Source organism: Mesitornis unicolor, unplaced genomic scaffold, assembly GCF_000695765.1.
Source record: "Mesitornis unicolor isolate BGI_N332 unplaced genomic scaffold, ASM69576v1 scaffold5634, whole genome shotgun sequence".
Taxonomy (NCBI): Eukaryota; Metazoa; Chordata; class Aves; order Mesitornithiformes; family Mesitornithidae; genus Mesitornis; species Mesitornis unicolor.
In genome coordinates this window covers 69,275-94,889 of record NW_010182257.1, presented here as the reverse complement: position 1 = coordinate 94,889, position 25,615 = coordinate 69,275, and the positions used below count along the sequence as shown (strand labels likewise).

General features: G+C 49.1%; 1 protein-coding gene across 1 annotated transcript in view; it reads left to right on the top strand.

Annotated features, from left to right (window-relative positions):
* ADAMTS14 (ADAM metallopeptidase with thrombospondin type 1 motif, 14) overlaps positions 1-25,615 on the top strand; it is a gene marked incomplete at its 5' end in the record, with an annotated part of 33,584 nt that overhangs the window by 125 nt on the left and 7,844 nt on the right. Inside the window, 9 exons of the mRNA XM_010183715.1 lie at positions 51-281; positions 7,610-7,766; positions 8,972-9,168; positions 17,245-17,328; positions 19,279-19,426; positions 23,643-23,748; positions 23,882-24,025; positions 24,484-24,616; positions 24,764-24,877. Of these exons, the coding sequence (XP_010182017.1) occupies positions 51-281; positions 7,610-7,766; positions 8,972-9,168; positions 17,245-17,328; positions 19,279-19,426; positions 23,643-23,748; positions 23,882-24,025; positions 24,484-24,616; positions 24,764-24,877 (1,314 nt within the window). The remainder of the gene's footprint in view (positions 1-50; positions 282-7,609; positions 7,767-8,971; positions 9,169-17,244; positions 17,329-19,278; positions 19,427-23,642; positions 23,749-23,881; positions 24,026-24,483; positions 24,617-24,763; positions 24,878-25,615) is intronic.

The following is a 25,615-nucleotide window of genomic DNA, read 5'->3' as shown; positions in this document are numbered from 1 at the left end:
GCCCGTCCCACCGCCGCGTCCCCCGCAGCCCCCTGGATGAGTTCCCCCAGCGCCGCGGGACCGGTGGACGCTTGCTCTACTTCAACGTCACGGTTTTTGGGAAGGAGCTACACCTCCGGCTGAGGCCCAACCGGTGGCTGGTGCCACCAGGTGCTGTGGCCGAATGGCAGGAGGATTTTGAGGTGCTTTTCCGAGAACCCCTCCAACAGCGGTGCCTTTTCACCGGCGACATCTCAGGCATGCCCGGAGCTGCTGTAGCCATCAGCAACTGTGACGGACTGGTAAGCTCAAGCCCGACAGGGTGGTTTGTGCACACTGTCCATGTTTTGGTGTGGTTTTCTCTGAAGAGATGGATTGCCGTGTCCTGAAACCTGATTTTTTTTTGGTGATGCGTTTGGTGGCTGCACCTTTACCGGGCGGCTGCCACGGGTTCTCTTTCCCCACGTGGCTTGTGGCTTAAGCCGGGCAGGGTACTGCATGTGCCAATGATCTGTCCTTCTGCTATGTGTGCAGCTATATTTATTTAAAGGGGTTAAAAATATAGCCCATCCCATACCTGAGCTGCCTCCTGCCTGGAGGAGGACCGTGTCAGATCCTGTTACGCCCGCAGGCTCTGCCCTGCCTCTGTGACAGGTACCCACGCTGCTGCTGATGCTGCTGCATCCTTGCTCACCCATGTTTTACCTCGCGACTGCTTCAGGAGCTTTTTCCTCTCTACTTTCCACCTCTTAAATGAGGCTGAATGAGCTTGAACCTCTCCTGAAATCACTGGTAGCATGGGGTCTTGCTCCTGCTGAGCATTTTTGGGGGGAGGAACTGTTTTTTTTTCTCCTAATGGCTGATGTGCTAAGAGCCTTTTGGCTTTCTGAGCACAGGGTGAGCTCAGTTCAGCATCAGTAACTCATTGCCACAGTGCTTTAATTACGTTAAATGGCTCTGTTACCTCCTTAGCCCCAGCATCTGGTCTGCCTGTGGGTTTCCTACCTTTGATACGCTTGAGGAATCGCTTCTTATTTTTTTTTTATACCTTTGGCCCCTTGCCCTTCAAATTTCCTTTGAGCCAATTTAATTCTTGTTTTAGGTGCCAGTGTTTGCTGTTTTCTCCTGGTACCACTTAACGTCACTCTTGGGTTGGAGTAAAAGTCTTATTTTGCCTTTTTTTTTTTTTTGGTATTTCTTTTTTGGTTGTTTTATTCTGGGAGTTCCTTGTCTAATTTTGGCCGTTAACACAAACAATTTGGCATTCCTTTCTTTTTATACAGCGCCTGGTGTTACTGTACAAGCAGAAATGATAGAGGAGCACAGCTAGAAGTACATATTTCACCTACATATAGTAGTTTATTTTTTTTTCCCCCGACAATTTTAGCACATAATCCACACCTTTTGTAGCACCTTTTTGGAAATCGGCTGAAGCTGTGAATTTGCAGAAATTTCTCCATGACATGGATCGCGCTGTGGCTGGCGAATTTGGGCAGGCTTGAAAGCTTTACAGATATTTCCTATCACTCCACAAACACCTAGCAGTGCTGTGTCCGGAATGAAAACCTGTTTTTTAAGTGTTCAGGTTGCACTGGAGATGTAATTCCCATTGGCACCGCGAGCGAAGGGATGCCAGAAGCCATCGGCAGCTGGATCTGTGTCTGGGAAGCAGTGAGGGTTGTGTTGGGGGGTTTCTCTTCCCTGAAGCCCACTCTGCTGTTAGGGTCCATCTCAACTAGGCTTTAGTTTCACTTTTCCAGGCTTTACCAGGCTTTAGCCCCAAGTTCTCCCATCTCAGCCCCTTGCACACCTTCTCATTGTCATTATTTTTGCCCTTGTTCCAGCCATCCCTCGGCTGCAGGTGGGAGCAGCGATGCCAGTTTAGGCTGTACCTTGTGCTGCAGGATGCTTTCGTATGTGGATTTATGCAGCCGCACCTGTCTGGCCATCCATGGTACCCCTGAGCTCTTTTCACAGAATCCCAGAATCACAGAACGTCAGGGATTGGAAGGGACCTCCAAAGCTCATCCAGTCCAATCCCCCTGCCGGAGCAGGAACACCCAGATGAGGTTACACAGGAAGGCGTCCAGGCGGGTTTTGAATGTCTGCAGAGAAGGAGACTCCACAACCTCTCTGGGCAGCCTGGGCCAGTGCTCTGTCACCCTCACTGAGAAGAAGTTTCTTCTCCAATTGAAGTGGAACCTCCTGTGTTCCAGTTTGTGTCCGTTACCCCTTGTCCTATCATTGTTTGTCACCGAGAAGAGCCTGGCTCCATCCTCGTGACACTCACCCTTTAAATATTTATAGACATGAATGAGGTCTCCCCTCAGTCTCCTCTTCTGCAAACTAAAGAGAGCCGCTCCTCATAAGGGAGATGCTCCACTCTCCATTTCAAGCACATGTAAAGGAAGAAGTGGCTCTTCCCAAGGATCAGCAGCTCAGGGCGCTGGCTTCATCCCTCTCTACCTTCATGAAGCCCTGATACAGCCGGCACAGCGGGGGCTTTGCTGTGCAGGATGACATTAGCCCAGCTATGTTGTGCTGATGTACGTGGCTTCCGTGGTCTGCGAACGCTGAGGGCTTCCATAGGGCAGTTTTGGTGTGCACCCATTTCCGAAGTTGTCCTGGGACATGGTGGTGTCATCGTGGTTGCTGATGCGTTGTCTCACAGATGTTTTATTTCTTCATGTAGAGCTCCAGCAGTGCTAGGGAAGAGAAAAAAAAATACGATTTTTTAATTTTTTTTTTTCTTCCTGTAATTGCTCCATGGCCAACAAGTAAATGCTCTGGTCTCAAGCAGCTAATTCCCATCATCTGGTGAAGCACATGTGGCGATCGCAGGCTTGGGGGAAGAGGTCAGGAGGATGGAGCCCAAGCAGAGGCTCTGCTCCTCCCCGAGTAAAGAGGATTTTGTGATACGGCCAACACAGCAGTCGGTTTCTTTTGTGGGTTTTCTGACTGGTGTAGATTGCTGCATGGTCCTCTGGCTTAAGTTAGTCTGACAGCTTATATATCGCCTTTGGACGAGGTGTGAGACCAAGACGACCCCCCAAAAAACCCAAAAAGCAGTAAAAAGAGCTGGGTGTACCAAATGGAAGGAGAAACAGAACGGGAAGGTGGCAAAAGGTGTAAATGGGGTGGGAAGATGGGATCAAAAGGGGACTGTGGCTTTGGCATCCCAGTATAGCGTGCATGGGAGGCGCAGGACCGCACTTGGCCGCTGGTTTCTGGTCAGAGGAAGCGTCCTGGGATGCTGCAGATGAAGGCTGTGTACACAAAGAGATTACGCTGTGTATAAACAGAGACTGAGATTATAAATAATGAGGGGAAAAAAACGCCAGTTCTTGAAAAAGAGAGTACACATTAAGTCTTTCCTAAATCCATATTTAGCCATGGAAGTGAGCTTGCGTTTTTGGTTTTTTTTTTTTCACAGATGCCAAACCCATGGCACCTTCCACAGCTGTGATTAGCTGCAGGCATCCACGCCTTCGAATCTAGCCTTCTTGGGGTGGTTTTTTGTTCTTTTGCAAGGGTGTCTTGCACTGGGGTGGGAAGATGCTGTCGTCCATAACATAATTTCAGAGCTGATCCAAGCCACCAAATTCCTAACTGGTAAAGTAGCGTTAGGCAGAAATCTCCCCTGGCGGACACATCTCGCTGCAGCGAAGGCATCCATCCCATCTTCCCACGCTGGCTTTAGCAGCGCCTGGTTGACCTTGCTGCCTTCCTACTTTGCTGGGTTGCGGAGATGGGTGAAGAATTATCGTCCGCAGGCACCGTATTTGCTTTCCGTGGCTGGCTTTCCCCTGCTACTCTCCAGGGTTATTTGCACCAAACTCCAACGTGCCGCAAACTGTAGAGCCAGCATTTTCCAGCCCTGGTGCCCTGGCTTGCTTCAGATGGGTGGCAGCAGATAAGCAGAGTACAAAAGCCCTCAGGAACAGTAATTAATAGGGAATGAAGGGACAAACAGTCCTGATAATGATGCCTCCGTGCAAAAAAGAATGGATTTGTCTTCCAGGATTTTCCTTACAGCTCCTGAAGTGTATGGTTAATTTTGGGAAGAAAATAGGTGCAGTTTTAAATGCCCAGAGGGTGAGATGTCTCTTTGGTTACCCCACCGTCCTCAGCTGGTTTGGTTTTTACGTGGGTATGAGGGCTTTTCTCCCATGTGATAATTGTAATTTTTGGCAGCGAGATGAAAGCCAGGCCCTGTTTGGGCTGAAAACTTAATTAATTAATTAGTACTTAGCATGTGTCTGTGCCCTCACCCCACCAGGGGCTTCATTTGAATCCTGGCTTGGGTCGCCTGGCAAAGCCCAAATGGAGCAACTCCCTGTCTGCAGACATCCCAAAAATCTCTCGCCTTGGCACAAAGAGACAAAGAGCAGGGAAAAGCAGTTGAGGAGCACAAGGCGTTATGTCAGATGGGTTGCAAAGCCTGTGCTGCAGAGAGAGAGGTACCAAAATAGCAACCGAGCATATCTGGACCATGCCCTGGTGCCACACACACTGTGCTGCTGCCAGATGTGGACCAGGTCTGTGTGGGACAAATGCATCCCTCTACACATCTCCCCCAGTGCCCTCGGTGGGCAATCTCTGGATAAAGGGAGAGCGGTGGCTAGTGACAGTGCCTGTGTTCACACTGCCTGGCTTGCTAGGACTTTTTGTCCAAATTAAGTGTGAATTGCATAGGAAAAATACATACTATGCACGCAGCTGGATTTCCCCCTCCTCGGCGCTGTTTGCTTCTCTGGCTGAGTGGAGCGACTTTATTAATTTTTCCACATTTCAGCTGCATTGAAGTGTCAGAATTTCGTGAATTCCTATGGGAGTTGAAGTTTTCTACCCAGTGGAGATGGAGGAGTCACTTACCCAAGGTGCTGGGGGTGGTCTTCATTAATGAGACTGGTGCCAGGCCAGTTCATCTCTCCCATAGCCTGGGGAGATGGAGGAGAGCTGGAAAAGAGACTTCACTCTCTGTGAGCTGGCAGAAGTGAGTTTGGTGTTTTCCCTAAAAGAAAAAAAAAAGTATATTTTGCCCTCTTTCCACTGGAATTGTCTTCAAAGGGCCATTTTCTGGTTTACCTTCACCAAGAGCTGCAGACAGCATCGCACGTTAGACATACCAGTAACAACAGTCCCACCTTGCCAGATTTAATTTGCTATTAAACCAAATGAAACTGGGAGGTGGGAAGCACATGGCAAATTGATTGTTGAGGATGAAATCGATCTCTTGGCAAGAGCCCAAGGAAAGCTTTTTGGGTGGTATCTGGCCTCTTTTGCTGCCTCCCTACAGTTATAATCTTCCTGAAGTGCTGAAATACAACCCGAGCTGCTTCTTTTTAAGACCGAGCAGGTTCATGCATACCTTTTGCAATGGTGGGGGTTTTTTTTTCTTAATTTATTTTATTTTTGCAAGTGCCAAGGTGACTGCTGTGGCTTCTGTTTCATTTGTTAGGCTGCTCTGGTTGGGTGTGCACACGGGTCCTTGCGGTGCAGACTTTGCCCGTGGGTCATGGCTGGAGTCAACCAGCGTGTTGCATCACATTTTGGGAGAAAGCATAGGCGAGAAAGTCTGGGCTGCTTTATTTCTTGAGCCATATATAATTAGTCACGAGCTGTAGAGCAGCGCAAACCCAAGGGGGCTGTGGCTTGGAACCGGTCTCTTTCATATTTTAATCCAGCCTTGCCCAGTCGCGGCAGTGCGGCTTTCCTCCGGCCACCTGACTCAGCAAGTCCCAGCTTTTGCCGTAAACCCATAAAACGGCTTTGGGGTGCCTCGTCTCGGGTGAAACACCCTGACACAGAGCTTGCTGCTTCTGCTACCAGGCTAAAATAGGATGCTGGCAGGGGTACCACGCTGGGTGCTTTCAGGTAGCAGGAGAGCCACTCTGGCGCAAATTCATAGCAGTGTGCGAGCTGGAAGCACGTTAGTTGGTGAGAAGTCAGCGTAATGAATGTGTATAAAATTCAAGAGTATTTATAATGCTTGTGGCAGATGCCCACCGCTCTCACCTTCATAGCTACTCATTTTTGTGTTGGGTACTTGTTGTTGCACTGGATGCCCACCTTCTCTTATATCATAAAGTGCAATGGCTTGGACCTGCCCCATCATCGTGGACTTATCCAACCATCACTGGATCTGATTTGTGGCTTGATCTCTGCCTCATCATCACCACCACCTTGTCTGGTGCTCCAGACTCTTGGTTGAACCTCTCTGTGATCTGTTGCCATAGCTGGGGGTGGTGGGACAAGCACCTTTGGCTGGAGAGGTCCTGCACTGGTGACCTGAATGTCTCCTATGGGCAAGACCTGAGATACGTGTGTCAGGCGAGTTGATCCTAGCACAACTGACCGTACTTAGGTTCCTTGGGAAGGAATTAAAACAAAACCAGCCAAAAACCTGTTTTCCAGAAGAGTTAAGCAGCTAATAAAACCTAAGTGGAGCAGGAAATTTGATGAAGTCTAAGAGAGCCAGGTTGGCTGATGCCACGATGAATGTGCAGAGGATCCAATGACCCAGGTGGGCTTGAAAGCATCCCACCTTTGCCTGGCTGTTTACAGAGCCCAGCTCATGTCTTCATACCGCTCTGTGCAAAAAATATATATATATAGGTTTATTTTATTTAATGAAAAGAGTTCCAGTACCCCAGCCCTGATGAGGACTCCAGTAGGTACATGCTGTCAAAGGCTTTGCTGTAATAACAGATCCATATGTCCTGCCCATGCTTTCCAGGCAGCTATTCAACAGCGGGCAGCACCAGAGGAAGGAGTGGGCGCTTGTGCGTGGTGGAGAGAGCTGTGAAAAATGCTGGGCTGGGGGGACGCTGTCCATGCAACGGATGCCAAGTCCTGGTGGTCCTTTTGCTCACCTGAGGTCCCAGCCAGCCGGTGCCGTAGGGTATGAGTGCTTGGGCTGGTGTCCAGGGGGATTTGGTGGGAGCTTGGTGCTAATTAGGAGCAGGTTAGTAGCCAGGATGACATTTCCAGCAATGTTTGCCCTCTCATTCATCTCCCTCTTCCTTAGGAGGTGGAGTTGTAAGGCTTTCTGGCTTCTCCTCCGAAGAGATTCCCCTGCATTAATTTCCAAGCACTTCACAAGGCAAATGATGGTTTCTTTTTTCCTTCCTTCTTGCTGTGACTGCAGGTAGTAGCGTGGGTGAAATGGCTGATTTCCTCCCCAGCACCGTGGGGATGGGGATGAGAATGGTGCAGGGAGAAGAGGTGGCATGGGAGCCCGTGCAGCCCATATCCCCTGATGCATGGGTTAGGCAGAAAAACTCAGGGCTTATGAGAAGGAACGGAGTTTCCTGGCCATATGAAGAGGTAACTTGAGTCACGGCCAGGATTTTTTTGGTTGTTTGGTTTTCCCCTAATTTTTTTACTTTTCTTTTTTTTTTTACCTACAAGACAAATTAAGGATCATCATATGTGAACATGATAATGGATCCATCTCAGTGCCATGGAGTAGCAGCAGGATGCCAGGTTTATTTGGGATGCTTTTCCCCCTTGCATTCATGCCTGCTCTGTATCCATCACTAATGAGTATATTGAGTGGGTACATACGTGTGTGTATAAAAAAACCACACCTTCTTTTCCCTTTTCTTTATTTCTTTGTGGAGTCCAGGCTGGCCTGATTCGGACAGACAGCAACGAGTTCTTTATCGAGCCCCTGGAGAGGGGGCAGCAGGAGACAGAGGAACACGGGAGGGCCCACGTGGTGTACCGCCGGTCGGCCATTCGGCAGGACGGCGCTGAGCCCCACCAGGACCTCCATCCCGAAGGTATGGGCTCCTCAAATCTAGGGTTGCCCAGCATTTTATAATAACTGTTTCTTGTGGGGGGAGGATTTCTCCTTCCACTTGCCCTCTGGGTCATGAGTCTAGCCTTATGGCTTTCGGCTGGCTTTAGCTGCCAGTTGGGTCATCAGTGAGGAGAAAGGAAAGCAAATGCAGGGCTTCAAATCCGGTTAAAATTGGATGAGTTATATATAAGTTATTCCTCCTCTTCTTCAAAGAGGAAGAATCTCCTAGATGGGTGTGATCTGTCCCGTGGATGGTCACATCAGCCTTGGGATGGGAAGCAGAGTCGGGACTTGTGAGCAAAGGGGTCAGGAGGAGCTGGACTTGATCTGACTTGGCCTCCAGCTGCGGCTTGAAGACAGAGATGTAGGTGCTGCAGTCTTGTTTTAATCACCTATACGCTGTGAAATGTGGCATTGATTTTCCTTTTTGACAGGTGATAGAAGTCCCAGCATTAATAATTAATTTCACTTTTCTAGAATCTTGTCCTTTTTTCTTTCTTCTTCTTTGCCTTGAAGAAGAAAATGTGCCTTTTTTTTTACAGGATCACTTAGCCGTGTGCTGCACTCTTGTGTGCATAATTGGCCTGCTGACCTCCCCACCCACCCTCATGAAGCCCATTGCACCCTGAAGTGTTTGCAGGCATGGAGTCAGTGTTGTGCAAAAGCACTCTATAAACCTGTTTATATTTACACAGAGGCATTAGCCTTCCCAGGTGTTTATTCACCCCTTGTGGCACTGTAATCAACTCTTTGATTTTTTTAAAAAGTTTAAAAGTTGTCCAGAGTGTGCTCGTGGCTTTTGTAGCATCACTAATGGCAGTTGAGAGCTTTGAAGGGACTGCTGAGTGATGAGGTGAAGGATGCGGTGAAGGATCAAGGAAGTGATGAAGGATGCTCTGGCTGGAAGTATCCGCTCTCAAAGAGAAGTCCCTAACTTTGCATGTGTCCTCTCCTCCTCCCCAGGTGTCCCACCACCACCCAACAGGCAGCGTAGGACCACAATCGCATAGATGTGTCTTTTAGTGCTGGTTGCTCCCAATTTAGAATCATTTCCTGACCATACAGCAAGCTGGATCAGCAACCTGGTTGGAGTTAAACTTCCTGTTTATTTTTCCTGCTTAATTTAAGTTTGGAGCGTCACCTTGGTGTCGGGTCACCTCACTGGCTGTTTCTCTCTCTGCTCAGCGCCTGGCATGCAGGTGGGTGATCTCCCCAACTCTCTGGAGCTGATGGCGGAGCAGCTGGGGGATGCGGAGCGCAAGAGACGCCACGCCGGGAAGGATGACTACAACATCGAGGTCTTGCTGGCAGTGGACGACTCAGTCGTACGCTTCCATGGGAAGGAGCACGTCCAGAACTACGTCCTCACCCTCATGAACATAGTAAGGCTTGGCTTTGGGGGGGCCACTGGCTCCCACCCTTCCCTTGGTTTCCTGTTCTTCTGGTGCTGCAAACCTGTTATCCTGGAAAAAAAACGACGTTGCAGGAGGAATCGCTGCAGGAAGAACTGTTCCTTTACTGGAACAGCCAGCTCTGGCATTTAATAGCTGTGGCAATTGGAGTGATGGAAAACAGAGCCTTTTTTATGTTATCTCTATCACGGTCCTCTGGCCAACAGCAGGGTCTGGCATGGTGGTTGCCATCACTGTCTGTCACCCAAGTCAAGAGCATCTTCTGTTTCTCCTGGCCAAGACCATCTTCTCATGGCCACCATCTCAGCAAATGCTAGAAAAGAGAATGGTTGTTGAGTATTGAGTTTGAAATGATGATGTTTATGATATATTTTGTAATTATGATGTTTATTATTTATTTTGAATAATATTTGTTGATAGAGGGAAAGATTTTTACAGGTTTTTCGTAAGTTTTTTTGCGTTTCTTCAGAAAAGCTGTGCACTGTGAGGATTAGATGTGTTTGAAAAGGCCTTTATAGCAGCTCTACAGCAGCCCCGCTTCTACACCTCTCCTTACCGGGTGGTGTGGTGCAGCCTGTGTTGATTCCCTACCCTGCTTTTCTTTCCTTTTTAAGATAAAAATGTACATATTCCCCAAGTCCTGAGAGATGTGGAAGAATCAATATTTATTCAGCTAGTCATCTTGTGGGAGGTTTGCTCCACCCACACCTGGACGCCTGCAAAAAGGGTCTGTGTTCAAAGATCTCGTTCGTGCTCTCTCCCATTTTGTTTCCCATGCTTTATCCTCACCTACATTTATTTACTTTTATTTATGTACTCTATCCATGGTGATGGAAAGTGTTCAAAAGGCACAACCAGCTCAGAAATAGCCGAGCTATCAAGATGCTTTTGCTTTTTGGTTGCTTGTTTGGGCATTATTTCTGCCCTGGCAGGCAGTCTCAGAGCCGTATTGTCAGTAATGAAGGGGAAATTATCAACATAAGGGGGAAGGATTTGTGAGATTAGAGGCAAAGCATAACGTTGCCAGTCCTAGATAGAGAAGATACTGGTTTTAAAAAGCAAATGCCTTCATTGCAACGTTTTATTCTCTGCTGTGTTATCCTGATGCTCGTGGTAGGATGCTCTCAGCATTACTTAAATTCAATCTCTGAAAGTTTCTCCCCTTTACTTACTAAGTCAGTATATTAACATTCCCTGTGCTGACCCCGGGCTCTTCCCGTGTTATGGGGGTCGGAGATGATGTCATTTTTCCTTTCCGATCCAGGGGGGACGGACGGTTTGAGCGCCCGGGGATTGTCAGCTTTAATCAAAAGGTTGGTTTTCAGGCGCATTTCATGGTTTATACCCCGCGGGCAGGACTTTTCAGGGAGTGAATACACGGGATGCTGTGCTGGGAGAAGGGAGGACCGCTGTCTATTCAAATAAAGGCGTCGCTGGAGTCTTTAATGAATTAAATAAAGGGGCAAAAAAGGCAGCATCAATAAAAGGGGGGAAAAAGCTCAGGATAATGCATGCAACAAATACTTCTCCCAAGTATTATTTCCTTCTATACGTTCTTCCCCCACCCCCTTCCCCGTCTTTCTTTCTGGTTTTTAGTGCGTTTTCTTTCCAGCTTTGCTGTGACCTCCGTCCGCCTCCTCTTCCCTTGGCGCCGCCTCGTTTCCTTACCGGCTCAGATTGCCTTAAAATACCCGATTCAGCAGAAAAAAAAAAATGCTTTCTGGCCTGGATGGCAGAGGAGGGTGCCGGGGGTTGGCGGGGAGGAGTGTGCTGGGACCACACAGCTCAACACTAATCCCATTAGTTGGAGGCGAGGGGAAGGAGGAGAGCCTTGGCTGGCCCTCTAATGAGGAAAGGACTTAATGAGCTGGGAGCTCCGGCTGACGTATGCCGGGGAGATGCTGCATGGGAGCCAGCTGGGAAAGCCTCCAGGAGTTTTCCTATCAAGATACAATCACAAGGAAAGGGGACAGTGAGCTTGGAAGTTCATAAAACCTTCCCTGGACTTTTCTGGGGTCCCTGTTGGGTGCTGAGGGGGTGGTGGATCACATATCCCTTCCTGGTGCTGTGCAGGCTCAGCTTAACATGGTGCTGCTGTAGGTGGGGTCCTGGGGCTCTTCCTGAGACACAAACCCTTTTATTAGGAACCTGGAGCTTGGTGATAAATGATTTGTCATGGAGAACTTATTTTTTTTAAAAAAAACCAACCTTACTTCATTGCCAGAAATGCGGTTGCCAGGCTTTTCATCAAACAGCGCTGTGTCCATCCTAGGAACCTGACATGAGGATCACTGCTCCTTTTATGCACCTATAAGCTTCCCTGCAGGCTGCCTTCCCCAATAGCTCCCAGCCTGCCTTAACAGTTTGCCCTTCCCTGCTTGGCTCGGAGGCTACACGAGGATTTTGGGTCAGGTTGAACTGAGTGGGAAATGCATCATTCGCCATTGCTTGCTGCGTGCGGTGGAGAAGGCGCATCTCAGCATCTCTCCTAATCTGAGCCATACATCACTGTGTCCACCCTAGCAAAACCTGTCCCCCTCCCTGATGCTGGGCTTTTGAGATGAGTATTTGGTGATGTGGTGGCTGCTTGTGGCAGGGATTGTGATGCTATCGAAGAAAAATTAGCATCTGCCACCCACAGCGACTGCTGAAGGGAGGAAGAAGGTCTGGGAACCAAGAGGGGATCCAACACCCTGTAAAGGGAAGGGGAGAGGAAATGCTTTGTGTCCTGCTTTGCTTTTCAGCCTCTTATAATTCAGTTGGGCTCCTTGATTTTCTCCTGTGGACTTCCCACTGCTCACCTCTGATGCTCTCAAGGCTGGGGCTGGCCTTGCTTGGAGGCGACAAGCTGAGCTATGGGCTCTGCTAAGCCTGGTCCTGCTTTCAACTGGTTTGCTGGTTTGTTTTTGTAGTATATTGCCCATTATTTGGTGAAGGATGCAAAGGTACTTGGTGTTTTCCCATTGTTTTGGGTTGCTAGGGAAACCCTGTGAGTCAGAGACCACTCCAGACTGGGACTTGCCTGGCTCCTCTCCGGCACATTGGCTGAATTATTGTTCCCAGGGGACAAAGACTGCTACTGAGACCCTGCGGAGAAGAGGGTTAGGGACAAAAATCAAACCTCCGGCTTAATTTTAACCTGGGATTATCTGAAAAGCCAGGCTGGAGTGTGGATTGCTTGAGGCACTGATTTGCTGAGCTTGGTGCCGTTTCAGTAGGGAGGCAAAATAATGGGCAAAATATAGTCCTTATGGTGTATGGGTTTGTTTTGGGGTGGTTCATGAGCCGTGTCCTTGCTGACTGATAATAACAAAAAGTACCTCTGCTGTCTCTCTCAACGCAGGTTTTTCCCCCACCCCCTGTATAGACTCAGGTGTTTGTTGCTATGTTTTTGGGACAACATAGCCTGTTGCATAGAGAGCTGTGATAAAATCTAGAGTCTTGCTCATTCCTCCGTTGCTCTATATTGGAAATGTGGGTAACAGGGGTCAGCCCTTGCAGAGGGTGGTGTCCATCCCTGCAGAGGATGGTAGTGTGTAGCAAGCCCGATAATGTGGTCAGGAGGACTTTTGCCTCTGTTCCTACCCCCTCAGCCCCAGTAAACAGGCTTGGGGTGAATCCACCGGCATGAAAATTGAACGAGGGAATAAAAAGAAAGGAGCTTAAAGATGACTTGGCTGTTCTGCGTAAGCGATCTGGGGTTTTGAAATGTCAGCTATTCTGCTGGTTTGGCAAATTCTTCTCATGTCTCTCTCTTTGTTTTCCTTCCCTGAAGAACGGCGAGGTCTAGACGTTGTCAGTGCGGTTTTGCTGTTGAGATCTCGCGTCTGGGGCTGCAGACTCGGGGCTGGCCAGACTTGCAGGGATTTAGGTAGGCAGCTTTGCTCGCTCCCTGTGCCAGCGAGGGTCTGGGGTGAGGGGATATGCACTTTGCAAAGTCATTGAGCGTTTTGGAGAGGATTGCACAGGGTTTTAATGTTCCCTTCATTTTTTGTAAAGCATTAGCATCATCCCCCTGGCATTGCAGGGTTGGGGGCTTTGCGGGGTCCTACAGCTTGGTTATTCTTGCTGTTTCCCTTCTAGCACACAGCTAGCTTTAAGAGATGGTCTTTTGTAGGTGAAAAAAAATCCTGTTTTAAATGAAACAGGAGAGTATTTCTTGCCAGGTGGCAGTATGATACAGGCTGGGGATCTAACCACATGGGCGGGAGGGATAAGGAGATTTTTATCCCCTCTGTCTTCAGGGAGACAGGTCTCTTTACCAGAGCCCTTTGCTGAGCAGGTATTTGCTGGTGGGATTTTATTTGAAGACATTGACTCGCTTAATGGCATCTGCAGAGGACAGGGGTAGTTGTGCCAAGACTGCAAACTGCTCTCCAGGCCCGTTCCCATCCCCTCTGCCGGCTTGAACCTGCTCCGGGGTGGGCTGATGGACAGCAACCGCTGAGCCCTTTTGAATTTTTTTGTTTTTTTCCTAGATCAATTATTTATATCTGGCTATTAAGGGAAGTCCGTAGCCTTGGGCAGTCTGGTTACACATCTGCTTTCTGAATTAACTGTAAAGGTCGCTGCAGAGCTGGTATCTGTTAGGTACAGCTCCCTGCGAAATGCTGCACTCCCCTAGACAAAACAGGGGCTGGGGTTTAGGGTTAACCCTTTGGTTTGGAGGCTGGAGGGGTACCTAGTCCCTGCTAGCTGGGGAAGAATGGGATTTAAAAGCAAGATTTAGGGGATTAAATATAATTTTGCAGTAATACAGCTTCTTGCATCTTAGTGCCTTAATGAGCTGTTTCTGAGCTGCTTGTGGTCCTGCTTCTGTCCCTAGTTGCTTCTCTAGCAAGGCAGAGGAAGGATGCGCAGCGCTGGGAGGATGCTGATGAGTTTAGTTGTCAATGCTTGTGAAAAGTATTTCTGTTGCCAAATTTAGAATATTTTCGTTCTCCCAGGGTAGCTTATGTTGTCTGAGGGTGCGTGGTTCAGGGCAGGCAGCTCGTCTCAGATGTGGGGACTGGTGGGAAGAATGCTACTGTGAAGAGGGCTGTGGGGTAGGTCAGCCGTCACGGAGCAAAGCCTTTGCCCTGGCAGCTCTTCTGCTTGTGCTCCTTCCTCCCTGGATGTGACCCTGCTCTTCTCCCACTGGCTGGTTGTCACCAAGCATCCTTTTCCACTGCCCGTGGGGTGTGCTCAGCATCCTGCCACAATAGCCTGCTCAGCTGGGAAGGAAGTGGTCTGCGCTTCTCCCTTGGATGCTCTGATTCATGGCAAGGTTGGGCAGCGGCTTGGCTGGGAGCTCTGGCTGGTGGAGAGGTCCCTAAAGCAGGAACTTGGTTCATTCTGATGGATCAAGGGGTCCTTGGAATGGGGAGCAAGCAGGAGAATGCTCGTGGGTGATGCTGAGGTACTGACTGAAGCAGACACTTAATGGTGCTCCAGCTCCCGACAAGTGCTGATGGTGAAAAGAAATGCATAAAGATTTGTGAAAGTGAAGGAAATGGCTGTGTTTCCCCCCTGAACCATCCCCCACATCTAGGTTTCTGGCTTTTCAGGACATATAGCCTGAAAAATGTAGCATATTTTTCATTTCTCCCTCTCCTCTAATTTCTTACCCTTTTATATTGCCTGCCATATTGCCGCTGAAATATTTTTGTAAAGGCTCAAACTCCTGATGTGAGACTTCTCAGATCTGCTGATGTTTTCTCAGGGATGCCAAAGGATCCCACATCCCAAAACCCAGGGCTGAGCATGACCCCCAGGGGTGTTGCAGCCCCTTGCTGGGATGGACGCTTCATGCTTTGGTGCGACTGTAGGTATGAGTAATGTTTGCAAGCGGGAGCCCAGTTGCAGTGGTGCACGACTTTCCTCCCATCTGTGCACATTCCCCCCACAAAAAAAGAGTTCGCTTTGGAAGAAATCCATCATATTCTTATTTTTCTTACAAAACACCTTTTAAAGGTACTGGTGCAGCATGAAGGAGAATCCCAACCACAATAAGCAGCTGAATGAGCTGAGGGTGGGTTGTGCGGTGTTACCCTTGCAGAACTGCTTACAGCCCATGCATTCAAAGGGATGCAGTGATGGGGATGGACCTGCTGTTTATTTATTGGGTTTTTTAAAATCCATTTTGCTGCATTCAAGACATGGCAGGCTCAGGACCTACGTCATCCTCTGCAAAACTCAGAGCTGCCTCATGGGAGTATTAGTTGTCATGGGGAAACGTTAATGCTGGGTCTGTGGGTTTAAGAATGGCCTGAGTAGGTATTTCAAACAGAAGCACAGCCTGTTAGATTGGGGGGTTTGTAAAGCACTTATGCAGTCTGGAACATGGCAGACTGGGATGGGGGCAGTGGTAAAAGGGCAGTTGTCACCCAACCCTTGAGTTCAAATGTAAGCCTAATAAGAAAAGAGGAATGGGGGGGGAAAGAGGAAAACTCCATAAATCTGGCTGTAAAATATTCATTTGGCTTGGAAAGCTATGATAGAGCTGAGGTAAATGATTTCACTCTTGGACAAAGTTGAAAAAGTGTATTTTAATTTAAACATTAATCCTAATCAATTTTTAAAATGGTTTTAATTTTACTTCCTCAACTTTTGCACCAAACCCCTGTTTGTGGCGGTGTTAATTTTGGAGACATTTGGGGTATAAGAAAGTCTCATTCTCTAAAAATCAGTATTTTTTTTGGTCTGAGCTGTATTTTCACACATGCTGTGGAGGTGGGGGAGGGCTGGTGCAGGATCTCCTGTGCTTGCATAGGTTTATGGCTGCCCACTCAGTGCCTCTCTCAGTGGCCAGCAGTTGCTGCGCTCAGCTCGCAGGGACCCTTCTCACCCCTGGTGAGACCACATCTGGAGTATTGTGTTCAGTTCTGGGCCCCTCAGATCAAGAAGGACAGGAACTGCTGGAGAGAGTCCAGTGTAGGGCTACAAAGATGATCAAGGGAGTGGAGCATCTCCCTTCTGAGGAGCGGCTGAGGGAGCTGGGGCTCTTTAGTTTGCAGAAGAGACTGAGGGGACACCTCATTCATGCTTATAAATATTTAAAGGGTGAGTGTCACGAGGATGGAGCCAGGCTCTTCTCGGTGACAAACAATGATAGGACAAGGGGTAACGGACACAAACTGGAACACAGGAAGTTCCACTTCAATTGGAGAAGAAACTTCTTCTCAGTGAGGGTGACAGAGCACTGGACCAGGCTGCCCAGAGAGGTTGTGGAGTCTCCTTCTCTGCAGACATTCAAAACCCGCCTGGACGCCTTCCTGTGTAACCTCATCTGGGTGTTCCTGCTCCGGCAGGGGGATTGGACTGGATGAGCTTGTGAGGTCCCTTCCAATCTCTAACGCTCTGTGGTTCTGTGGTTCTTGCCTGGATGTCTTCCCTTCATAGCACTTAAGAGCAGAATTTGTTTGTTCATCCTAGAAATGCTGAAGGAAAAGGTTATAGCTCATTACTTCCTTTGCAAAGTCATTCTTAATAGCCGACATTGACAGATATCTTAGTGACACACAAGCCCTCCCTGTTCTTTTTATTGTGTTGTCTTCTCCTGGGGTTTCTGAAGCAGTAGGTCAACTGTGAATCACCGGTATAACTGAGTAATGCCCTTGCTTTGATATGCTCGCTTGCCTCTCCCAAAAAAGCCTTTTTCTCTTTTCACTAAACACAAAGATGCTGGAGTCCAAAGCGTTTCTTTCCATCTGAGGAAGTCATACACAAAATGGCTCATTGCAAGATGCTTGGTGGTGGAGGCAGCCTCTGTGGGATACGCAGCCCTCTGCTCTCTTGATGGGACGGGTGATGTCATTGACCATCTGAGCCACCCATCCTGGGAAAATTTGGCTTATTCCGACTTGTCTGTTTTGGTTTATGGTTTTTACATAGTGGAAAATGTAAAAAAAGCTGGGGGTGGGAAGAGTGAGATGAGATCTTTGCATCTGGTCTTCTGTGGTCTTAGAAAGCGGGGTAGGATGCTGAACGTGGGAATGTGGAGGACAGAAGTGGCTTGAGAGCTGGAGTGGTCTTAACTTCTCTGTTTTATTTCTCTCCCCTCTTCAGGTGGATGAAATTTATCATGACGAGTCCCTGGGTGTTCACATCAACATCGTGCTGGTCAGGATGATCATGGTGGGATACCGCCAGGTAAATTCAGTGCTTGGATGTAGTGAGGAGGAGATGTCATTCAGGCTGGCCTCTGCTTTTTGGCCACTTTCCTGGCTCAAGTTCTGCCCTGTGAGGGAAGGAGGGTTGCTGAAATTCAATTCAGGCGAGCAGGCAGCTGCCACTTCACCCAAGGCCAGCAAGCGTGCAGTGACACCATAGCTTAGTGTCTCATTGCCATAATATTTAGCACTTAGGTAAGCCCCAGCCTGGAAGAATGTGGCCATTCAGGTCAGCTGTTGAAGCCCAAGTGACAACTGTGCTGAGCAGGGATGACTTTGAGCCCTCATCCATTCTGGAGCCTGAAGGTCTGGGGAGCCCCATAGCAAAGAGGGGTCCCCAGGGAGATGGTGGGTGGCTGCAATCAGCATTTATCTGCGTGCTCTGCAGTGAGGGAAATCCCGTGAGAGGCTTCCACAGAACCTCTAGGGTTGCAGTCATATAAATGATAAAGGTGGGTTCCCAAATTAGTAAGAGCTGGATATCAGTGAGGAGAAGCCAAGGCCAGGATCTCCTGGGTCTCAGCCTTGACTCAGCAGCCCTGTGAGGCTTCACTGGCTGTCCCACAGCTCTCGGGTGGCTTGGGTGTGGACAGAAAAGGCACGGGAAGGTTTAATGCAGTTTCTCAGGTTGCGTTTATTTTTAAGGCTTGTTTGAGTGTGGCAGCCAGAAGGCTTTCTTTAAAACAATGTGATTTGTTATGCTTTTTGTGGTAAGCCCTTACCGTTCATATAAGAAGCATTCTAGCAAGGGTATTAATGAGTCAACACAGTGATGTTTGTGTGTGGTCCACAAATAGACCCCATAGGTCCTGGGGAAAAACCCTGCTTGGCCACCAGAAACTGGATGCATCCTAGAGACCCAGGGATGATTCTCAGGAGCAGGGACAAGGATGGAGGCTGGCTTGTTTCTGGAGGCTTCTAGGAGACCAGGGACATCATCTCCACCTAGGAAAGCCAGTAGTGTATCTGGCTTCCTCCCAGCAGCGTCTGTGCTCTGGGCTGGAGAATGATATACGGAGGGGAAGGGACTCAGTGCTGTGGTTATGGCCAGTAATCAAAGGGATGAGAACTGGAGGGCTCTATTTAGGATAATTTATCCTCCTGAAAGCCTGTGCTGGAAACAGCTGCCTTGTCCAGCTATGTTGCTGCTTGGATTCAGGGGATGTGTGGGAATTGATGAGCAGATGTGTAAATCCAGGCGAGATCTCGGCTCACAGCTCTTTGGGTCTGATGCTTCCTGAGTGAGTCCTCCTGTGGCTTTTTGTCTCCAACCTTGCACTTTGTAGGATAAAACCTCCATGGCTTCCACTTCAGGGCCAGGGGAAAGGCAATATTTCCTACCTTTCTGCCCACCACGGCAGCTCAGCAGGTACCTGTCTGAGAGCATAATTTATTCTATACAGCATCATTTATAAGGCATTTATTTTATATGCTAATCTTGAACAAGCAGACAAAAAAGATGAAGGACAGGGTGACCGCTATAAAACAATCCTGGCCACCTCCACCTATTTCCTATTGGGATCTCAGTCTCTGGGCATCAAGTTTGACAGCGGAGCATTGCACCGCTCATTGCCGAACGTCAGCATCTCATAATGTCTTGCTGAGGAGCCTGTGCAGGAGCTGGGAATCCAAATCCTCTTTGGTTCCCAGCTGCTCTCCTCTTTAATATGCTACTGCCCCAAGCTCTTGCGTGAGCAAAGAGGGTCATATACCCTCCTGTGCTAGACCACATCTGTTTGTGGGAATGACTTCCTTGATTTTTTTAAATTTAAAAAAGGTGCAAGATGCTTTGCAGATGCACGTTGCTTTTGGTGGTGGAGTACTGCTTAGGAGTCTTTCCAACCAACTCGTAAACTCTTGGCAGGTTTCTTCTCCCCCACTATCTTACTCATCTTCTGATTTATTTATTTTTTTAAAATTCTTTACCCAGTCAGTCAGCCTGATAGAGCGAGGGAACCCATCTCGGAGCTTGGAGCAGGTCTGCCGCTGGGCTCACTCGCAGCAGCGCTCTGACCCGGAGCACGCAGAGTACCATGACCACGCTGTATTCCTCACCAGGCAAGATTTTGGTCCTGCAGGTATGCAAGGTACTGTATTTATCTTGATCAGGTATGTGCAGTTTGCTGGGGGAAAGCCAGCGAGGGGAGAAGATTTCTTACAAACGCAGTCTGTTTATTGGCCAGCAAGGTCCAGAGAAAGGTGATAAACATTGCTATTTTTTTTATGTGAAGTAGAAGTCAGACAGAATAAATCTAAAGCATCAACCTGAACAGAGATATCATCATCTTTATTAATTCTGCCCTTACTTTGGTTTCATGCACCAGTCCTCCCCTTGTCCCGAAATGCCCTGAACAGTTTAAAAATAACATTAAAAAGATGGAATATCACAGGGAGCTTCATGGGGACAGTCAAACCTTTCTGTCCTCTGGGGGACTTTTAAAGCCTGGTTTTAGGTGAGTTGGTTTCTTGGCCCTCTTAGGACTTGGAGGTGGGAGCATTGAGTAAACCCTGGGCCAAGGAGGAGGTCTTACTGCAGTCTACAGAAGCGATGCCAGAAGTCCTCTCACCCTCTTGGTGCAGAGGCTGTGGTGACATGGTCTGAGAAGTTAGAGATCTAGGCAAAATTTAAAAAAAAAATGCAGGAAAAGCTTCTGACATTTCTCAGCTCCATTAGAACCATGGATGCTTTGGTGGCATCATGGTTTTCCCAAGTCTGCTGCCTGCAGATTGCCACCTCCAGCTTCCCACACTGCTGGCAAGGTCTGAATTTCCCATCAGGATGCTCCCTTTGATGCCATGAACATGCTGGTAGTGTCACACTGATTTGTAGCATGAGTCATTCCGGTGCACGTGGGAGGAGGGAGACATGGAGAAGGAGTCCTGTCCTCACCTTGATTCCCTCCCTGAAAAGGGTCTCCCCATAGTAGGGGATGAACCACAGGAGATATCCATCTGGAAGCCCTCTTAAACGTGCTGTTGGCCATCAAAGAGCAAAGCTTTGGTTGTGCCAACAGCCTCCCTGCTGAGCTGTTGACCTTCCTTGGGCGCCTCATCCAGAGTCACATGGGAGGGTGAATGAAATTCCAGGTTTTGTTTCATTTTTCTAGATCCTTCCTGGCAAAGTGACTGTGTCCAAAGACATTGGTGAGAGGACCTTTTTTGGCATGTTGGCAGAAGGGAGAGACTGGCTGAACTCCCCTTGGTGGGAAGGAGTCGTGAGATCGATGGAGTAGCCCTGCTCTAGGGATGCTTGTTCCAGCTTCTTCCCCTTTTCCCTGTGGATCTGGCTCCAGGCCTTTCACACATCTCCGACATGGACATTTGCTTTCTGCAGAAGTCCCCATGGCTGCTGTGTCCTTGCCTGGCTGTGTTGCATGGCACAAGGTGTGGGTGCTCCTCACCCACTGAGAACTGCCCTTTGTTGAGCTGCTGGAATAGTAACACTTTGCTTATTACTCTTGCCTCTTTTCCTCAAAACAATGTCCTTTTAGCTCCATATTACCCCTTTTCAGCTCAGGGCTATGAAAGACCAAACCATGACACTTCCAATACTTGCTCATGGCGTATGTTCACTGATGGTATCTAAGCAGCTTGCTGAGGTGACAGCAAGTATCTGCTGGCTTCTTTGGCCACTGCTGTAGGGTGTATGTGCTGGTTGGGAAGCATCTGCCCTGTTCATATGTGCTTTGAAGCTGAGCTGAAGGCAGAGGTGGCCCTGCCCCAAGGACCCTACAGTCGAAATCAAGAAGCTGGGAGAAAGGAAGTCCTCCAACTCACAGGAACGTGGGAATGTCAAAGCCTATGCTTAAATGGCAAGCCCGTGCTTAGCTTGATACCTCATCACTCCTTACAGTTGTGTGCCCAATTAGCAATGGAGATGGGCCTGCATCTGACTCTTTAACCTGCACAGTCCTTTTAGCTTGGGCTATTTCCATGCCTGCAAGTCAGCTGTGCTCCATCACCACATCGCACCACACATGGCTGGTACCTCCGGCTTTGTTGTGTCACCGCCCCTTGGCCAGTAAACCAGACCAGCATCTGGTATAGCACAGCACTGGATGCAAGTCCTTACAAAGTGCTGCAGTCTTGTGGCATAGCTCCCCTCTGTTGGAGATCCAAGTTGAGCTCTGGGGAGGTTTATAAAAACTTCTTGATGCTGGGAACAGCCCTGCTCATGGCATCTCTAGACAGGATGGGAGCAGTCGTGACCAACGCGGAATAATTTTGGAAAGCTGATGCAATTGTTGCTTTGGGAATTGAGGGAAGCTGGAAGGCATGAAGGGGAAGGGCCAGGAGGGACAGCTGAGCTGCGCTGCCCTCGCACATGGACTGCAAATAAACCTCTGCCGTTCAAAGAGAAATGCTCCTCAGTGGTGGACAGATGGGTTGTAAGTTATTAGTTGCTGCTGCTGAAGTCCTGTCTAAAGCAGGAGAGCCATGTCCCTCTGCAGTGGTGGGCACAGAGGGCTTTCTGTCCCAGGCTGAAGGATGCTTTTGCTTAGATTTAATTTGTTGTGCTGCAGTCACCCGCGGTTGGCTGTTGAGCAGGCTGGGCTCATGTTGAATGTGAGAGAGGATGAAAGCAAGTAGGAAATATCCTTTAAGAAGGATAAAGTGCATTTGGAGGAACCAAGGGACTGGCTGGTGTCCTGCTGGTGTGGTGACGACGTGCTGCTTCTCCTATGTACGTGTCTGGTAAGCATCTGTGTGCTATTCTAGTCTTCACCAATGAAGTATTTTCCAAGTAGTTACTTCTTGCCATCATTCTCTATGGGAAACCTTTTACTTCTTCCAGTTCTCACTGGGGTCTTAATTATGCCTTCCTGAGCATCCTCCTTTTCTTATTCCTTTGTTCCTTCTCCTATCCAGACAGCTAGAGCCTCTTTGGTTGGAATCGTGTCCCATTTTCATGCTAGACAAAATCTTGGGTTGGCTAAAAAGTAATCTGGGTGTCTATAACAGTGCGGGAGCAGCCCATCCCTGGTCCCATCAGGCATCCGATCAGCTCAGTGCACCCACAGAGTCACTACTGTTGACTTTGAGGGCAGAGCTGTAGGAAACTTTAGTTTTTGCTTTAATCTCTTGTCCTTGGCCAACTGCGTGGTGCTGGGACCCACCCAGTCATTCAGCTTAGGAAATAATCTGAGTCCAATCGCATCCTTTCCTCTCCACCCTCTTCCAGGGCAATTAGTTGTGAGTTAGTGGCTTGGTGTGGAGCAAGTGGCCCACGAGGATGGTGATGGGTGGGCTCTGTGAACCCTGTTTTTGGCTGGGGTGTGTGCAGGAGGGCAGGTGTAGGGGTGTGAATCCACTCTCAGCTCATCAGCACCCCTCTCCTGCTGCAGCTCAGCCTCCCTCTTGGCTCACTGAGCTTCCCTCTCGGAGCATCCCTGTCCCCAGGGCAGAGTTATCCAGCATGGTCCTGCCCTGCTTTTGCCTCTCAGACCTGTAAGTCCTACCTTCACTAACTTCCTTTCCTTTGATGCCAAAAAGGGTCAGTCTTTAAAAAAATACTACCAAAAAAAAAATTTAGAAAGTAAATTCTAGAAAATGCAAAGGAACTAATTGAATTGGGCAGAAATAATGTGAGCAAAACAAGGGAAAAACTCCAAAATCGAGATGATGCATTGCTGAGTGAGAGGGAGGAAGGCTCCCCTGCCCACAGCTGCCCCACTACACTGCACTTGATCGAGGGCTGGGGTCTAGGAGGTGCATGGTCCTCCCTGGCTCTGTCTGGTGGGGGGTTGCCTCCACGCCTGGGGCTGGTGTGGGTGCATGTGTGGACGCATGGTAGGGGTTCCCTGTGGCCTACAGCGAGTGAGGCTGTATTTTTGGCAGAGCTCTGGGGGATACCTCACACCCCTCATTCTCTCTCTTCCTTTCTTCTTTATTTTTTGAATAAAGCATGTGGGGGATGCCATTTTGCAGCTGGGAGATGGTGGTCACGACACTGATAAAAGCACTCATGGATCCCTTGGCTGCCCTCTGGCTGGCCCAGGTGCATTGGCATGAGGGCAGAGAAATGCCTGCGAGCCTCAGTGTAACCTCAGCCTGCTTTTGGCACAGGCTGGGATGGTCCTACTGGGGAACAAGTCCTTGGGCTGCCATCCAAGGGATCTGAGCAGCTCCCTCCCTTCAATGCCTTCCTCTTCATTTTCTCCTCCTGTTGCAGTGAAGCCAGGCTGCATTGGGGTTTTTTATTGGTTTTGTTTTGGTTTTTTTAAATTGTCAGAATTCACCCCTCTCTCAAAGGTTCTCTCTCCTCTCTTCCTCTCTCCTCCTCTCTTGCCTCAGGCTACGCACCGGTGACGGGGATGTGCCACCCGCTCCGCAGCTGCACCCTCAACCATGAAGATGGCTTCTCTTCGGCGTTCGTTGTCGCCCACGAGACCGGCCACGTGTAAGTCACGGAGGCCGAGATGGCTGTCCCCGTGCCAAGCTTGCTGGTGCCCCTTTCTTTCTCAAAGGGACTTTCTGCTGGTGCAGGGATGCTCACCACCATGGCACAAGTGGACACTGGCTTTTCCCACTAGGTTAGGCATGGAGCATGATGGCCAGGGCAACCGCTGTGCTGACGAGACCAGCATGGGGAGCATCATGGCACCACTGGTCCAGGCCGCCTTCCACCGCTACCACTGGTCCCGCTGCAGCAAACAGGAGCTCAACCGCTACATTCAGTGAGTCAATATTAACCAGGAGGGGATGTTCTCAGCAGCTCCTGTGTGAAGCAAGCAGTAGGCAGGTCCCCATTGGGATTGATTGTTTAGGCCAGAATAGCAAAAACGGGTCTTGGGATTTTATTTTCCCTTTTTCTTCTACAAAAAGCTTTGGTTCCTTGCATGAGTCCAAATTGGTTTTGGGCTGCGGAGGCTGGAGTCAAATAGGAGCCCGATAAAAGCTGGAGATGTCAACAGAGCAGAAGCTCGGTGCTGGTGGAGCCCAGATCCAGATCTCAAATATCTTTGCCATTTACTTTGGCCACCCTGTTTTTTTCTCAAAACTTGTTTTTCAGCAGCAGGTAGTTAGTGTCAGCACCAAAAAAATTCGGATTTCTCCATATCTGGATCTGGAGAGAGGGCTGGAGGTGAAGGAAGGGCTGTAGGAGTTGAATCTTGCGTCTGGCTCTGCCCTGCAGCTCCTACGACTGCCTCCTGGATGACCCCTTTGAGCACCAGTGGCCCACGTTGCCCGAGCTGCCGGGCATTAACTACTCCATGGATGAGCAGTGCCGCTTTGACTTTGGCGTGGGCTACAAAACCTGCACAGCGGTGAGTATGCAGCCAATACAGCTCACATGCCCATATTGCCCCCCCCGTTGGGACCCCCAGCCAGGTGCTGTGGGGGAAAGGAGGGGTGCCACGAGCCTGCTGGAGCTCCACGCTGCCGTCCCAGCCCAGCTCCTCTGTGCTCCCCAGTTCCGCACCTTCGACCCCTGCAAGCAGCTGTGGTGCAGCCACCCGGACAACCCCTACTTCTGCAAGACCAAGAAGGGGCCACCCTTGGATGGGACCGAGTGCTCTCTGGGCAAGGTAGGGGCTGGTCCTGCCTGCACCCTCCTTGAGAGGGGACGGGGTCACCCTCAAGGGCAGCGGGCGATGGGTGCTTGGTTTTTAGCTGACATTACTCCTTATTTTCCCCAGTTTGTGCTCAGATGAGGGCTTTGTTTTTCTTCTGATCCGCCTGCTTCTGCAGAGAAGCAGGGCTCGTTTTGTCACCTGGCAAAAAGGTGGTGATGTCATTGCACGTCCAACCTCCTGGTGTCATCAGGCTTTTATTTTAGGCTCTCTTAGCATGCCCATTAGCACAGTATTGAAAGTGTGGATGTGTTGGAAAAGCTGTTGGCCCGTGGGGGTTTTGGGTGGTTCTTTGCTGGAGAATGAATGGGCCTAAAGTATCCAACGACTTTTGATGAGTTTCTGTATAAATCCCAGCAATCTCACTAAAAATGCAGCCCCTTTAGGTGTTCGAATGACATTTCACCAAAAGTTTCCAAAATGAGGCTTTTAAAATCGTGTACAGATGAGTTAACGTGTCGTGCTGGCACATGGCTCTGGGGGACTGCAACATCTGGATGGGGAGGTCCTTCCTTCAGGCCTGTGATGGGCATGGGCTGGAGTTAAACCCCAGGTCTGGGTGCCCACAGGGAGACACCACAGTTTCATGCCAGGTGTAGGAAGAAGTGCAAAGCTCTGGATTTCATTTGCCAAAATACCTGGCAGCTTGCTGGAAAGAAAACCAGTTCAGGAACTCAAAAATTTGGTGGTAGG